Raw genomic sequence first — 15,930 nt, 5'->3', positions numbered from 1 at the left:
GTGTCGTTTTGCAGATTGCTTTTGTTTTTGAAAAGAAACAAAATGAAAAATTGTATTTTGTTGCTGAGATCAGCTTCTAACTCTGCAGAAATCTGTGTGGAAATACCAGCAGGTATTACTGTGTACCAACAGTTAAGCACATGAGTTTTTTTTGTTATGTACCTAACACAGGTCAATAAGACCTCCTAGGAGCCTATATGGGGAAAAATAAATATACATAGGCAAAAAGATATCTTCCCCTTTATTATAATACATGCACATAATTCATAGCAAAAGTAATAACTCCATCTATATTTTTAGTGAGAATCTTTAACAACAGAAATAGCAAAGGTTTGATTCAGGTCTGAGGTGTAGTCTTGGCATATTCTCATTTCCTATTTGCTTCCATCTGTTCAGGTATATTTAAAACTTCATTAAAAGCTTTATGTGCTTGTGATGCTTTTCTCCTAGTTGAGAAAGAAAATATATGGAATAAAACTGGGAAACTTCAGCGAATCAATGAACTGAATACATTCTTATCAGTAAAAGCTTAGATGTAGGGAAATCTAACTGAATTAATCAGCCCTTGAGAGGAAAAATGATAGGTAAAAGAGAATATTGGATTAAATTAATCTTCAGTGTAACTGACTGATTTCCAGGCAGGTACGAGCCAGCTGTTTTGATGATAATGATTCTTTTGAAAGAAAACTCTTCATTCCAACTGAATGTTACCTTCGTTACATTTCAGATGGTCTTACATAATGGCATTTGGCTGTAAGGCTAACAACATATGAAGGAATTAAAAGGTGGTTGTTCTCTTCTAGGATTAATCTGGTTCACAGCCTTGCTGTTTGTATTCCCACCCCCTCCCCCCCACCAGCTCCAGTTAATGGACATGAAGGCTTGAATAATATTCTAAATGCTTAGAACAATATTTTGTGCTTTATTTCTTTGGGCCTCTTTACTGCCTGAGGATTTTAAGGCCTGTCTTCAAACAGTAGATAACTACACACGTTGATACTCTATTGTAAAAATGCTGCCAAGCCTGGTAAACCTAATGACTGTTGCAATACCTGAGGAATGAATACAGGTTTGAGCTTTGAGCATTTTCAGTCTCTTGTGTTGTGTGTTAATATAAGCTATGAATGTCTGAACCTGTGCTAAGTACTACTGCAGTGCATGTATACAATCTGAAAATGATTAGCAATGTAAGGTAAGCCTGATTTGTGATGTGTGTTCTGTAATTTTTCTTTTGTCGTGTTGTGAATTTAACCTTGTATGTTCTGCCAGGCAATTGTGGAGGTTGACGCCATATAAAGCAAAGAAACTTAACTGATAAGATTTCTTTTGTCAATAGTTCAGTTTACTTAAGTCATTTATTTTCTTTACATTCTATTATAAACAGACTTCTTTAATTCTAGTATTTGATTTTGTAATTGCAACTATATCTGTGTCTTAACATTGTACTTTTTCCATCTACCTATAAAGCCCCAAACAAAGAATCCTGGAAATGGGATGTAACGGTAGAAAATTGAGAATAAAGAGCACTGTTGCTGCTTTTCTTGTGGCAACAATGGTATAGACCAACATTTTCCCTATTAGTGTAGGACAACTGTGCTGAAAATCAGGTTTTAACTTAAACTATAAGTTCCAAAAAGTCATTTTAATGAGCTGAGTTAGTGCAAGAGGTTCTCGCTGTTTTCAGGTATGCTCCATTTCAGGTATTTAGTGTTTGTTTTAACCCTGTTTCAGAGCACACAGCTTTTGCAGAAGGTAGCAAGTTGCTTCAAGAAGAGCAGGCTCCCCACACGAAGGAAAATAAAAGGTCTTGGAGCAACTTACTAAGGTAAACAGATTGCAGTGGATTTCTGGATGGGTAAGTATTCATGAGCGGGATATTTCAACTTCCTCTATTCAGCTTCCTTTAATAAATAATTTATAAGGATGCACAGAAAGCTACTTGCAGCTTTTGATAAATGCTCAGTGATATCACACATCAGTATGTACTCGGACATAACCTAATTATAATGTTAAGTATGTATTTCCTGTTGGATGTGTCAAGGTCAGCTTAATTTACTGTTTTTTAGTACAAATATTCTTTACAGAAATTTAATTCCCTTAACAACAATCATATGATTGTTTGTAATTGCAGAAGGTAAGAAGAGGTACAGAAGTTACATATTTTGCTTGTCTCTTATCAGTATTTAATTCATTGTGATGTAGTTGTAAACAGGAGATTTGACCAAACTGAACTAAGTGCAAACTGAAACCCACAGGCAAAGTAGCTGTTGTGAGTGAGCCTGAAGAAGCATTGCTTTCTGTTAGAGAGAAAGGAGATCAAAGCTGTTGAAAGCTGCAGTGGAACATGAAGTAGTCAGGATGGCTAGAAAAGCAAAGTTGCTGTGCACCTGTGATAGTGTGTGTATTCTCAATGCACGTGGCATTTCCCTATCTCCTTTGCTTCTCTGCCTCAGATATACTGGGACCACATAAAGAGATTTGCCTTTGTGGGAATGTGGGAACGTCACTTGAACTTCAAAGTTACTAATATGCAAAATGATTTAGCTTTTTTTACCAGGTGAAAATGATGTGCATTGATATGGCTTCAGTCTTTTTTGTAAAAATCTGTTGATGTTGAAGGTTTCTAATAGCAATGAAATTTAATAGGAATTCAGGTTTTTTTTAATTCTGATTGTCTAAATTTTGGCTTTGCTTTGCAGTCTAATGAAAGAAGTGTTAAGGGCTCATTGTGTCCATGGGTGGAGGGAGTCCCTCAGGAGAGGGACTGAGAAATTAAGATATTGTAATGAGTACAAAAAAAATTCAGTTTCTGATGTGTTTTTTGCTAAACACTATGATTTATAGCTGTTACTGGGAATTGTTGGTATTGGCCATTTCTCTTCCTTGTACAGGTTTAGAAATGAAATTAATGTTAAGATATTCAAATAAGAGCATAGAGAAAGTATGTGGGTTTTCTTGGTGTATTATTGAGATAAGAAAAAAACAAATAAAAATTAAAACTATGATTTCTGTAGCTGGGTGTTGAAGTAGATGATCTGTGAATCTGTGTAGTTATTTTTAGGAACCATTACTGGAAATTTATGTCTTACTCTGACATTTGTTTGTTGTCGTTGTTGCTTTGTTGTTATTCAAACAGCAGGTCTGGAATGGACACAAGTTCTCTGGGAGGATTAGAACTGTCTGAACGTACTCCTGACCTACTAGCAAATACCACCATGGCAGCAGGCCTTGCAAATACATTTGCTGGTCCACCAAGTTCTTTAGTTCCTAGATCAAGTAAATTCCAGAACTCTACTGTAGAAGACGACGATGATGTAGTTTTTATTGAACCTGTACAAACACCACAAAATTCTACATCACTGATAGCAGAACAAAGGAACACTGCATTTGCATTGTCAAAAAATGACGAACTTCAAGGAGATGATTGCAAAATGCTTCCTCCTCCAAAAGACTTGAATTCTCAAAAGGGGAGTATAAGTGAAACTATTATTATTGATGATGAAGAAGATATTGAAACAAATCAAGGACAAGAGAAGAATGCTTCCAGTTTTAATGAGCGAAGGCTTCCAGAGTGTAAAAACAGAGCCAACGATATGGATTTCTCAGCTTCCAGTTTTTCAAGAAGTAAGGTAAATTCAGGAATTGCTAATAGTGGTATATCCACAGAACCAGACTCTGACATTCAGATTGCTAATGTAACTACATTAGAAACAGGTGCTATGAGCTCTGTGAGTGATGGTCATGTAGAAAATGCTGAAGGGCGTGACATGAACTTAATGATTACGCATGTAACATCATTGCAGAATGCCAACTTGGGAGATGTATCTAACGGACTGCAGTCAAGTAATTTTGGTGTTAATATGCAAACATACACCCCATCTTTAACTTCACAGACCAAGACTGGTGTAGGACCTTTCAATCCTGGTAGAATGAATGTGGCTGGAGATGTATTTCAAAATGGAGAATCTGTGACTCATCATAATCCTGGTAAGTCAGAATTCTGATCATTTCCTTAAAATTGTTTGATGATTTTTTGGGGGGCAGTTGAACTGCTTTAGTTTATAAAAGTTTAGTTCTTGTAGAAGATCTTGATTCTCCTCATCCTTATCACAGCTTTCTATCACAACATTCTACAACTCTAGAAAAAAAAATTCTTCAATGACTTGATGCCTTGGTAGGTAAGATATCCCAGTTCATTGTGCAGTAGTGCTTCAGGTGTTTTCAGACATAAATATTTCTATCTAAAGAGCAAAGTTTTATTTATGACTTGGGTGTACTCCTTTATTCATACAAAGAATGGTGAATCACAGAATCACCAAAGTTGGAAAAAACCTCTTAAATCATCCAGTCTAACCATGCACCTATCACCAATATTTCTCTACCACCAATATGTCCCTCAGTGCAACAATGAAGCATTTCTTGGAGCAACTTCAGAGTCAGTGACTCCACCACCTCCTGGGCAGCTCGGAGAGGAAGCATTTCCAAATGTCCAACCTGAATCTCCCTTGGTACAATGTGAGGCCATTCTCTCTAGTCCTATCACTAGTTACGTGGGAGAAGAGGCCAACCCCCACCTCACCACAACCTCCCTTCAGGCAATTGTAGAGAGTGATAATGAGACCCCTGAGCCTCCTCTTCTCCAGATTAAACAATCCCAGTTCCCTCAGCCGCTCTTCATAAAGCTTGTGCTCCAAATCCCTTACCAGCTTCACTGCCCTTCTTTGAACATGCTCCAAGGCCTCAGTGTCTTTCTTGTAGTGAGGGGCCCAAAACTGAACACAGTACTCGAGGTGCATGGCTGAGTACAGAGGGATGACCACTATCCCGCTCCTATTAGTGACGCTGTTTCTATCATGTTTAGCCAAGCATTGACCAGGATCCCCCTAGATCCGTTTCCTCTACACACTCTTCCATCCACTCTGCTCCAAGCCTGTAGCATTGCCTGTGATTGTGACCAGAGTGCAGGATCTGGCACTTGGTCTTGTTGAACTTCATCCCATTAACCCCAGTGATCCAGCCTATCCATGTCCCTCTGTAGGACCTTTCTACCCCCAGGCAGATCAACACTTCCTGCCAACTTGGTGTCATCTGCAAACTGAAGGTGCACTCAATGCCTTCATCCAGGTCATCAGTAAAGGTACTGAACCAGACAGGTCCCAGTGCCATGACCTGGGAACACCACTCATAACTGTTCTCTAACTAGATTTAACTCCATTCAGCACTACTCTCTGAGCCTAGCCATCCAGCAAGGAGTGTATCTGTTCAAGCTGTGGGCTCCCAGCTTCTCCAGGAGAATACTGTGGGAGACAGTGTTGAAGGCTTTGCTGTAGTCTAAATAGACTGTGTTAGCACTCATCCACCTCATCCATCAGGTGGGTAACTTGAACGCAGAAGTAGATCAGGTTGGTCAAGCAGGGCCTGGCTGTCATGAACCTATGCTGGCTAGGCCTGATTCCCCAGTTGTCCCACACGTGCCCTGTGATCTCCCTCAAGATGATCTGCTCTATAATGTTGCATTGCATAGGCCAGTCGTTCCCCAGATCATCCTTACAACCCTTCTTGTAGATAGAAGTAATGTTGGCAAGCCTCCAGCCCTCTGGGCCCTCTCATATTGACCAGGGGTGCTGATAAATGATGGAAAGCAGTTTGGCTCTTAACTGCCCACACCCTTTGGTGGATTCCATCCACTCCCATGGACTTGTGGCAGTCCAAATGGTGTAGTAGTTCTTTTAACTGTTTCCACGTGAACCATGGGGAAGTTTGTTCAGCTCCCCATCTGAGACTTTCAGGTCAGGGTACTCTGAGTATAAATGGATGGATACCATTAGTCTTCTCCAAGAGCACACTGTTGGTTCATGTTAAATTTTTCTTCAGCCAGAACCCCTGAGTCCTTCTCAGCAGGACTACCCTCATGGAGTAGCAAAGGAAAGAAAGCACTTTGCTTTGCTGAACCTCATTAGATTCGCAAGGTCCTACCTTCTGAGTTAATCAGGGTCCTTCTGCTTTGTCAAATGCACTGCTCAGCTTCGTTTCATCAGCAGACTTGCTGAGGATGCACTCAGCCTCATCGTCTGTGTCATTGATAAAGGTGGTAAGGAGTACCAGACCCAAGATTGACCTACGGGGGACACCACTTGTTACTGGTCTCCACCTGGACAGAGAGCCATTGACCACAGCCCTCTGGCTGTGACATTCCAACTAATTTCTTTTCCACTGAATAGTCCACCCTTCAAATCCATATATTTCCAATTTAGATGCAGGATGTGGTGGGTGGAGGGACCACGTCAGAGGCCTTGCAGAAGTCCAGGTAGATGATATTACTTGCCTTCCCTTTGTCCACCAGTGCTGTCACTCCATCATAGAAGGCCACCAGATTGATCAGGCACAACCTTCCCTTGATGAAGCCATGCTTGCTTTCTTGGATCACCCACTTTTCCCTCATGTGCCTTACAATGTCTTCCAGGAGGATCTGTTCCATGATCTTCCCAGGCATAGATATGAGGCTCACTGGCCTGTAGATCCCTAGGTCCTCCTTTCTCCCTTTCTTGCAAATGAGAATGATATTTCCCTTTTTCCAGTCCCTGAGGTCTTCTCCTGACAGCCACTTTTCAAACATGGTGGAGAGCAACTCATCAACCACTTCAGCCATCTCCCTTGGGACCCTGGGATGCGTATCATCTGGCACCATGGACTTGCACGTGTTTAGTCTCATGAGTCAATCTTGGACTTTCTCTGTCATTACAGTGGAGGAGATTTTGCTCCCTTGGTTCCTGCCTAGAAGTTCATGTTCAGGGATGTGAGAATCCTGGCTGCCAGTGAAGACTGAGGCAAAGAAACTCACTGGGTACTCAGCCTTCTCTGTATCTGTTGTAGCCAGTTCTCCTTTCTCATTTAGCAGGGGAGGCAAACCTGTCTTTGTTCTGTCTCTTCTGACCTATGTACCCGTAAAACTCCTCCTTGTTTTTAATGTCTCTTGCTAAGTTCAGTTCCATCTGTGCCTTGGCTTTCCTAATCCCATCTCTGTGAGTTCAAGCAGCATCCCTGTATTCTTCCCAGATGATGCATCTTTCTTTTCCCTTGGTTTGATCAACAGGTCCTTGCCATGCCATGCTATTTTCACACTTCCCCTGCCTGCTTTATATTCTGAGGGATAGAGAGCTCTTGCACTCTCAGAAAGGCATCCTTAAAGAGTAGCTGGCTTTGTTCCGCTCTGTTGTCTGTAAGGACTTCTTCCCAAGAGATCTCATTCAACAATTGCTTGAACAAACTGAAGTTTGCTCTCTTAAAATTCAGGGTCGTGACTCTACTCAGTGCCAGGCCCACGTTCCTCACGATCACAAACTAAGCCAGAGGGTAGTCACTGCAGCCCAGGCTGCCTCCAGCCTTAATATCTTTAAGGAACTCCTCTGCATTGGAAAGCACCAGGTCCAGCAACACTTCACCTCTGGTTGGTCTGTCCACTCCTTGAACCAGGAAGTTACTGTCAGTGGACTATAGACATCTCCTGGATTGTTTACAGCTCGTCGTGTTGTCTTGCCAGTGGATGTCTGGATGGTTGAAACCCCCATCATCACAGGATGAGAGCCTGTGAGCATGAAATTTCTTGTAGCTGACACAGGAAGACCTCATTGTATGATTTTGTCATTTCTGTGTAAATAGCAGCATACCGTGTCTTATAGGCGAGTCTTACTAAAATAAAATGGGACAGTTGTCAGTGGTCTTGAAATGTGAAAGCTTAAATTCTGTAGAATAGCAAAAGTAATTCAAAATATTTTGAGTTTCTATACCTATTCTGCTGCCCAGTTGGAGAAGAAGTGTGGGGAAAAAAAAACAAGAATGACCACTTTTGCAAAAGTCTAGCTTCAGACTAGTTAGGGTAGTTTAAAAAAAATTATTTTAAGTTAGAACCCAAGTGCAGTAGACACTTACTGTTTATATTGCTTAACTTGAAATATACTGATTAAAATGCGTGGATTTTCTATGTAGTTTTCAAGAAATATTTAAATAGTGCAGTTCTTCATTTTAGTCATATCACCTGATGTACTTTTGCCAAAGTATTAATATCTTCCATATCCTACTTTGGAAATGGCAGTGTGAAGATAAGTCTTTAAGTCAGATGTTATCTTGTGTTCTTTTTGTTGTATTCGTGTTAAATTTAATACCAGAGTTTGACATCTGAAGTTGAGGGAAACTTATTGTCTGGATGTTTTGGTGGCTAACTTAAATTCAGAAATGAGTCTTGTAAAACTTATATTTTCAGTATTGGTAGTTGATTCCTCAGATGTGGAACCACGATTATTGTGTCATCACAGATAGTGATGTAGTTGTGGATGACAGCTTAAAGTACTCATTACCTCAAATGATGCCTTTGTTAAGAAAATCAGCATGTGCATTCCCTGAAAAGACTGAACTTGTGTTTTTGGTGTGATTGACAGGGACTGAACAGAAAATTTTCAGGTATGAAGAAGGGAGGAAAAAATAAGTTTGCAAATGGTATGAGAAATTTATTTTCAGGTATGCAAATACAGAATTTTTTTTTATGTCTGTGGTCTTCATATGCAAAAACTAAAGAGCAGTTGGCTCCAAAGGAAACAAAGGACTGCCACAAGTAAAAGGGAAGAAGGAAAATACCACGAAGGAGAGAAAGGAGAAAAATGATCAAGGACATAAAGGAAAAAGTAATTGGAGAAAAGACAGCTATAGTAGGAATAGCTTTTAATGCAGAAAAAAATCCTGAAAAATGGTAGGTTTGGATCATTTGCGGATTTTTGTACATAGAATCATAGAATCATTTAGGCTGGAAGGGATCTGTAAAGGCCATGTATTCCAACTCCCTGCAATGAACAAGAACACAGTGAGGTGCTGGAACAGGCTGCCCAGAGAGGCTGTGGATGCCCTGTCCCTGGAGGTGTTCAAGGCCAGATTGGATGGGGCCCTGGGCAGCCTGGTCTAGTATTAAATATGGAGGTTGTTGGCCCTGATTGTGGCAGGGGGGTTGGAGATTCATGATCCTTGAGGTCCCTTCCAACCCTGGCCATTCTGTGATTCTGTGAACACCTATGGCTCGATCAGGTTTCTGAGAGCCCCATCCAGCCTGACCTTGAGTGTTTCCAGGGGTGGGGCATCTACCACCTCTCTGCAGCCTGTTCTAATGCTTTAGCACCTTTGTTGTAAGAAACTTTCTCCCTATATCCAATCTAAATCTCCCCTCTTTTAGTTTGAAACTGTTTCCCTTGTCCTAGGGCAACAGACCCTTCTAAAGAGTCTGTCCCCTTCCTTCTTACAGCTCCCTTTTAGATACATGAAAGGCTACTTTTCAGGTTACCTCAGAGCCTTCTCTTCTCCTGGCTAAACAGCCCCAGCTCTCTCAGCCTGTACTTGTGTGGTGGATGTGTTCCATCCCTTGGGTTATTTTTGTGGCCCTCTTCTAGACACATTCCAACTGGTCTGTCTCTCCCCTGTACTGAGGACTCCACATCTGGATGCAGTACTCCAGGTGAGGTCTCACCAGCACAGAGCAGAAGGGCAGGATTGCTGCCTCGCCATGCTGACCTCACTGCTTTTGATGCATTCCAGGATACAGCTGGTATTCTGGGCTGTCAGGGCACACTGCTGGCTTGTGTCCTGCTTGCCTTCCCCAAGTACCCCCAGGTCCTTTTAGTCAGAGCTGTGCCCTATCCTTACATCCCCCAGCTTGCAGTGGTAGTGGGTGGGGATTATCCAGAGAGGTCCTACATTTAGATTTGTTGAGCCTTAAAATGTTCACCTGGGCCCAGTTCTTGAACCTGTCTGGGTGTCTCTGGATGGCATCTTGTCCTTTGGGTGTGTCAGCCACATCACACAGCTTGGGTGTCATCAGCAAACTTGCAGAGGGGGGCACTCGTTCCCCCTCTCAGTGTCACCGATAAAGATGTTTAACAGGAAAGATTTTCAAGATACATATTTCCATTTTATTTTTTCCTTCAGAAGTTCCTTCCTTTTTCTTCTAGAGACTTGCATGTGCTTCTCAGTGATAGTAGCAATGTGTACAAATATCTAAAGGAGGGTGCAAAGAGAATGGAGCCAGATTCTTTTCAGTCACATCCAGTGCCAGAATAAGAGGCAGTGGGCACAAACTGAAATGCTGAACACCAGGAGTACTGCTGTGCTGTGCAGGTGACAGAGCACGGGCACAGGCTGCCCGGGGGCTGTGGGGTCTCCTCCTTGGGGATCTGCTGAAGCCACCTGGAGGTCGTCCTGGGTGCCTGCTCTGGGTGTCCCTGCTGGAGCAAGGGTTAAGCGGAGGGACCGTGAGGTCCCCGCTATCCTCGGTGGTTCTGTGCTTCCATGATTTGTTTGCTTCCTTTTTGGAGGATTTGAAGCCTTGAAGATGCAAACATAGAGTATTGTTTTCCTGATGCTTTTTTTTTCTTCTTCCTGTTAATAAAGGAGCTAGGACATGTGACATCTACATATTAGAAAAACAGTAAATCAGAGTTGTTGATGCTGTTGCTCTTGAAGTCCATTTTATGTGGGCACAAATCCATTGTACATGGTTAGTAAAATTTATACTGTATTGGTGGTGTTTCCTTGGGCTAAAAGCCTCCACTGTATAGGAGAAGGTAGGTGTATAATACAGAACCTTATGCCCTACATATTAATTCAGAACTTAATGCCCCTAGTAAGTTCTGAGGCATGTATTTCGGGTGCTTTTGGAATGGAACTCAGGTCTTGCTGTTCTGAATGGAATCTAATTTTTGTGCCTCAGAACTGCTCCAAGAACAGAATGAACAATTGGTAAATTAAATGTGAAGCAGGTTATTAATGCAGATATACTTGAGTATGTTTCAAGGGCTGCATACCTCTACAAAACTTCATAACTATCTTTTACTTCTGCCCTAAGTTATGCTAGTAGTTTCTTCTGCTTTGTAAAATAAATTTAAGAAAATAAATTTGAAAGGCATCATTTCATTGAGCCGATTTTTTTTTTTTTTTTGCAAGATAGTGCTACAAATGAATGTATTGGTGCAAGTGGTAACAAGGAATAATTTTATAGCAATTTAGAGCAGGAATGAATTAAAAAAAAAATAGGAATAGCCATTATAGTTAAGAAGAAGTTGAACATGAAACTGCGTGGCCTCATAAACTTGACCATTAGAGGGAAGAATTGGAGATAGAAACCTGAAGGATGAAGACATAAGGGCACTGGGGCATGGAAACTGATCAGAAAGCAGTTAAGGATGTGTGATATATTGTCTCAGTCCAAGGACAGGAAAAGCCAATTTTAGAGGTCTTTTGTAGAGCATATAAGCTGGAGGAGTTAGTGTAGTTAAAAAATTAGATGTGAAGAAAAGTCATGAGGTAAGAAATGTTGTCTAAGAAGATGTGATACAGGAAAAAAAAAGTTTTTGTGATACGTTTGAAGGAGAAATGCAATACAATGTCTATTAGAGGAAGCAAGTCAATTTCTGACTTGCCTTACCGTTCTGAAAAGTAGGACATCCTTGGCAGCTAGAAAGTCACACTGGGAAATGGTCTTCTACTTGCCAGGGATCTTCCATTTTGCTTACAACTTTGTTGCTATTTTTTTGGTAGCAGAATATGCAGCAGAATAACTTTTTAGTAAGATCCTTTGTGGGAAGGGCTAGTTTAGAAAATAGATGGCACTGTTTCCTCATACAGTTTAATGAATGATTATGGGTCAAGGTAATGGCTCTTAATATTAAGTTATAGGCATTTACTGGAGTCTGTAGATTAAGATCTTGTCTGAAGTTGCAGAGTTTAAAATAATCTTCATGACTTGATAGTGCTAGTTTAACACTCCAGGAACCTACTGAATAGGGTGTTGAAGACTTGAGTATTTCTATTTAGTTTCAGTAAATTCTGTTCAAACTTAAAAATAGTAGCAGAGCTACTGCCAGATAGAGTGGTAGCTATGTGTGTGAAGTAGTATGTATAGTGAAATACCTGTCTAAATGAGTGGAATCACAGGCTTGAAAGGTAAGTCCCAAGTTCCGTGAGAGTACTTGGAGTAGCTGACACATCCTACTGAAAATAGCTTGTAAATGGTTTGTTACAGTGAAAAGAAGTTCTTATTCATGTTTTGTTTTATACTCAAGTAATGTATCATTCCTGGTATCCTTTTGAAGCTCAAAGTTCCTGAGCTGTGGTGATAGTTATTAAAATGAAAGCTTGCGTTCCGTTGAAAAGCCTAGAATTCAAATTTTATTGGAGGACAGAACTGTATATTTTTCTTGTCCAAGCTGTGTTTCTTGATTCAAACCAAGATACTGATGATGTAATTTAACCAGCAGCATGCAACGTTTCCAGGTGCGTAAAAAGAACTCGGGTAAAATTTTCTACCCAGCAGATATGCAGACTGTTCTTTAAAATGTCACACTATAAAAGATGTGTCAAAAGTGGCATAGTTCCATAACAGTTTGTTGTCCAAAAATACAGTTGAAAGACTAGTGAAGTCTAGAGCAGAAGGACATGGAATTGTTTACTGCCAGGACTTAATGGAATGTTATTTTCTAAGGGCATAGATTTCTACTGAAAAAAACTTGAAACTCTCATGGCTATGCTAGTTTGCAGATTAAGTGTTATTTGTTGTGTTGAGAAGACTGTCATGTTAGAAGCAAGCTCTACAGTAATCAGTGACACAGATAGAAATGACACAGTACAATTTTTTGGCTGCAGGCTAGACCAAGAGACTACTATGGAAGACCTCAACTCTATGATTTGCTACAGAGGCAGGACTAAGTAACTTTATCAGTTGTGCACTAAAGCTCACTTGAGAATAAAATAACTAATGCAAATCTTAAGATTTTATACTTTTGTTGATAAATTTGGAAAGCTTGTGTCTTGAGCCTTGGTAGTTGCAGTTCTGTTGGTTGGGAGATAAATTGTCCGTTTGCAAACACAGTGCAAGTGAATTGTCATGAGATGTAGAATGAGTCTTGTTCGTGTTCTGAAGCTTTTTTCAGCAGAGGAGAGTGGTACCATGAAAGTGAATTTTGAATCTGAATTTCTAAAATGCCACTATAATTATTAGTTCCAGGAAAAAAAATAATAATGACCATATAATTTTCTGCATATGCTCATGTTTTGCTCACTTAACTTTTTTTTTTCTTTACTGAAGATTCTTGGATATCCCAGTCAGCTTCATTTCCTAGGAATCAAAAGCAACCAGGTGTGGATTCTTTGTCACCAGTAGCATCACTACCCAAACAGATCTTCCAGCCTTCTACTCAGCAGCCACCGCCTTCTAAACAGGTTAAAGTTACATGTGCAAACTGCAAAAAGCCTTTGCAAAAGGGACAGACTGCTTATCAACGGAAAGGATCAGCTCATCTTTTTTGTTCTACTACCTGCCTCTCATCATTCTCACACAAGCCCACTCCAAAGAAACTTTGTGTCATGTGCAGAAAGTAAGGGATTTTTTTTTTTTTACCTTAGCAGCTAAATCCAGTAATACTTGTGATTCTCATGTATTCATGATAATTGTATTGTTAATGATATAAGATTTGACTACAGAAGTATTGTATATACTGTCATTTTAATGTCATTTGGAAATGTTGAATTTACTGTTCACACAAGAACAAAATAAGTTTGAATTCAGAGTAAGGGCAGGTTATTTCCATGGAAGACAAACACAAACTAGGGATTTTGAGGGTGGAGAAAAGGAGGGTTTGGTGGGGGAGGCAGGGAGGTGAAGGTTGTCTGAGTTGTATCCTGTGGCAGAATATATTCTTTAGATAAAAAAATTCTCGTGAAAAGAGTAGACCGTTTGCACAGAAACCATTCATTTTGAAAGTAGAAGATACAAAGTCAAGAGATCTAAAAAAGCAGAAACTGAAAACCGAACTCTTTCAGTGTTGACTGTGTATGTAGAGGAGAAGCTTTGTCCCATAGAGTATGTGCAACAATGACAACTTTTCAAGTTGTAACTTAAGGGGATAGTAGAAAGGGTGACAAGCATACTTCAAAGCGGCTTATTCTGAATTATTGGATAGGTTTGACTTGTAATTTTTCACTGTTTCCATAGCTCAAAATTGCCAAAGGGAAATTCCAAGATAGCAGTTATCTGAAGGGGCCTAGGGGAAAGCTGGGGAGGGACTTTTTATAAGGACATGTAGTGACGGGATGCAGCATAGTGGCTTTAAACTGGAAGAGAGTAGATTTAGCCTACATATTAGGAAGAAATTCTTTACTGTAAGTATAGTGAGACACTGGAATAGGTTGTCCAGAGAGGTTGTGGATGCCCTCTCTTTGGAGGCATTCAAGGCCAGGCTGGATGGGGCTTTGAACAACTTGGTCTAGAGAGGTGTCCCTGCCTATAGCAGGGGGGTTGGAACTAAAGGTCCCTTCTAACCCAAACCTTTCTGTGATTCTGTGATTTTATTTTTCTAGTGCTGGGTATACTAGCTGTACTGTTTTGTTCTGTTGGTATACCAGTTCTGAGGTATTCGTATTTTTTCTGCATCTTTTCCAGTAAAATCTCAGTCTAGTATGCCCTGCACTGACACTAATTGAATGATTAATTCTTACCAAACTAAAGAAGACTTCTAGTAAGGACTGTCTTTATTAATGTATGTTTTGGAGAAGATGATTGTAGCTTAATCACAGAATCGTGTATTTAAGCTAATGGAAGCTTTATATTAACATGCAGTGAGGTGGATACATGGCTTGTATTCATTCAGATCAGTCTATTTTCATTTCTCATGAGAATCAAAATATAGGAAGTATTTATACCCTCTGTTTTCATACCTTGGTACACTTAAGTATCTCAGTTTTAACATTTTAGCCCTTTTAAAATAGATGTAAAAGCTCCAGTTCTCTGAGCAATTACCTCTACGGAGCTAATTAAGAGTACTGTACTCTTTCTCATGTACTCTTTCTCACACTGATTCCTTTTTATGCACCTTTTGTATGTTAAATATTCCACCGTAGATCATAGATAAAGCTGAAGAGTAATCTTTTTGTTTCTGACTAAATCTTGAAAACTCATGGCTAACTTAGTGTTCTCTTGAGAATTGTTCTTTGGATATACTTACCAGTGCACTGTAAGCAGCAACATGAAAATGCTTTATTTGTGAATCATGGGAAAATAGCAGATTCCTAGCTTTTTTGCATTGTCTAAAATAGTTTGCATAGTTGTTTGATTTCTAAGAAACCTATGTGAAGTCACACTTAGATGCTTCTTGAGGTGATGTTGTTCTTCACTTTTCAAGTGGGGAACTTCTCCAAGCTAGCAAACCTGGTATCTTTCAAGCCTGACCTTGAGTATCTCTAGGGACAGTGCAACTATTCCATCACTGGGCAATGTGTTTCATTGCTTCACTACCCTTATTGTAAAAAACAACAACACCTTTTTCCCTGTATGCAGTTTAAAACTCCCTTAAATACTGCTTTTTGATCATCTACTTTGATGAGAGGTAATTGTATTTATAAATCCTTATAGAATCCAGCCAGAAACTCTTAAGATCCTCAGGGCAGGAGCTTTGGCTTTGTTTTGCAGACCAGAAGTGTGTCACTCCCTAAACCGAATCTCCTCTAGCTTGCTGAAAAGCAAACCAAAAGCTGCTGAGTTTCCTTCGATGGGAGGCAGACTTGCAAGTGGTAATGCTGAGAGGATGGTACGAGTTTATTTGTGTAAATCATAAAGTGGTTTGGGTTGGAAGTGACCTTAAAGCCCATTGGGTTCCAATTGCCTGCCATGGGCTGGATTGCTGCCCAATAGCTGAGGATGCCCGGAGCCCCATCCAACCTGGCCTTGAGTGCCTAGGGAATGAGGCATCCACAGCTTCTTTGGGAGCTGTGCCGGTGTCTTACTACCACTTTCTGATTAAATAATTTCTTCCTGATATCTGATTGAAATCTCTCCTCTTTTAGTTTAAAGCTGTTCCCCCTTGTCCTGCCATTCCAATTCCTGATAGAGTCCATTTCCAG

General features: G+C 40.3%; 1 protein-coding gene across 24 annotated transcripts in view; it reads left to right on the top strand.

Moving 5' to 3' along the window:
• Positions 1–15,930, top strand: part of ZMYM2 (zinc finger MYM-type containing 2) — a 103,938-nt gene that overhangs the window by 19,964 nt on the left and 68,044 nt on the right. For 15 of the 24 annotated variants that reach the window (XR_016463381.1, XR_016463383.1, XR_016463384.1 and 12 more), the window contains 3 exons: positions 1,732–1,855; positions 3,137–3,987; positions 13,121–13,409. Coding sequence is in view for 17 of the 24 variants with exons in the window: in XM_090133858.1 (XP_089989984.1) it covers positions 3,147–3,987; positions 13,121–13,409 (1,130 nt within the window). In the remaining 7 variants the exon portion in view is untranslated. Of the gene's footprint in view, positions 1–1,731; positions 1,856–3,136; positions 3,988–13,120; positions 13,410–15,930 lie in introns of those variants that run through there. The other 9 variants (XM_031615667.2, XM_090133861.1, XM_090133857.1 and 6 more) reach the window with 6 other exon arrangements.

This window comes from Phasianus colchicus, chromosome 1 (assembly GCF_987193195.1).
Source record: "Phasianus colchicus chromosome 1, bPhaCol1.hap1.1, whole genome shotgun sequence".
Classification (NCBI taxonomy): Eukaryota; Metazoa; Chordata; class Aves; order Galliformes; family Phasianidae; genus Phasianus; species Phasianus colchicus.
The sequence above is the reverse complement of the archived record's forward strand: the minus strand, read 5'-3'. Positions and strand labels throughout refer to the sequence as shown.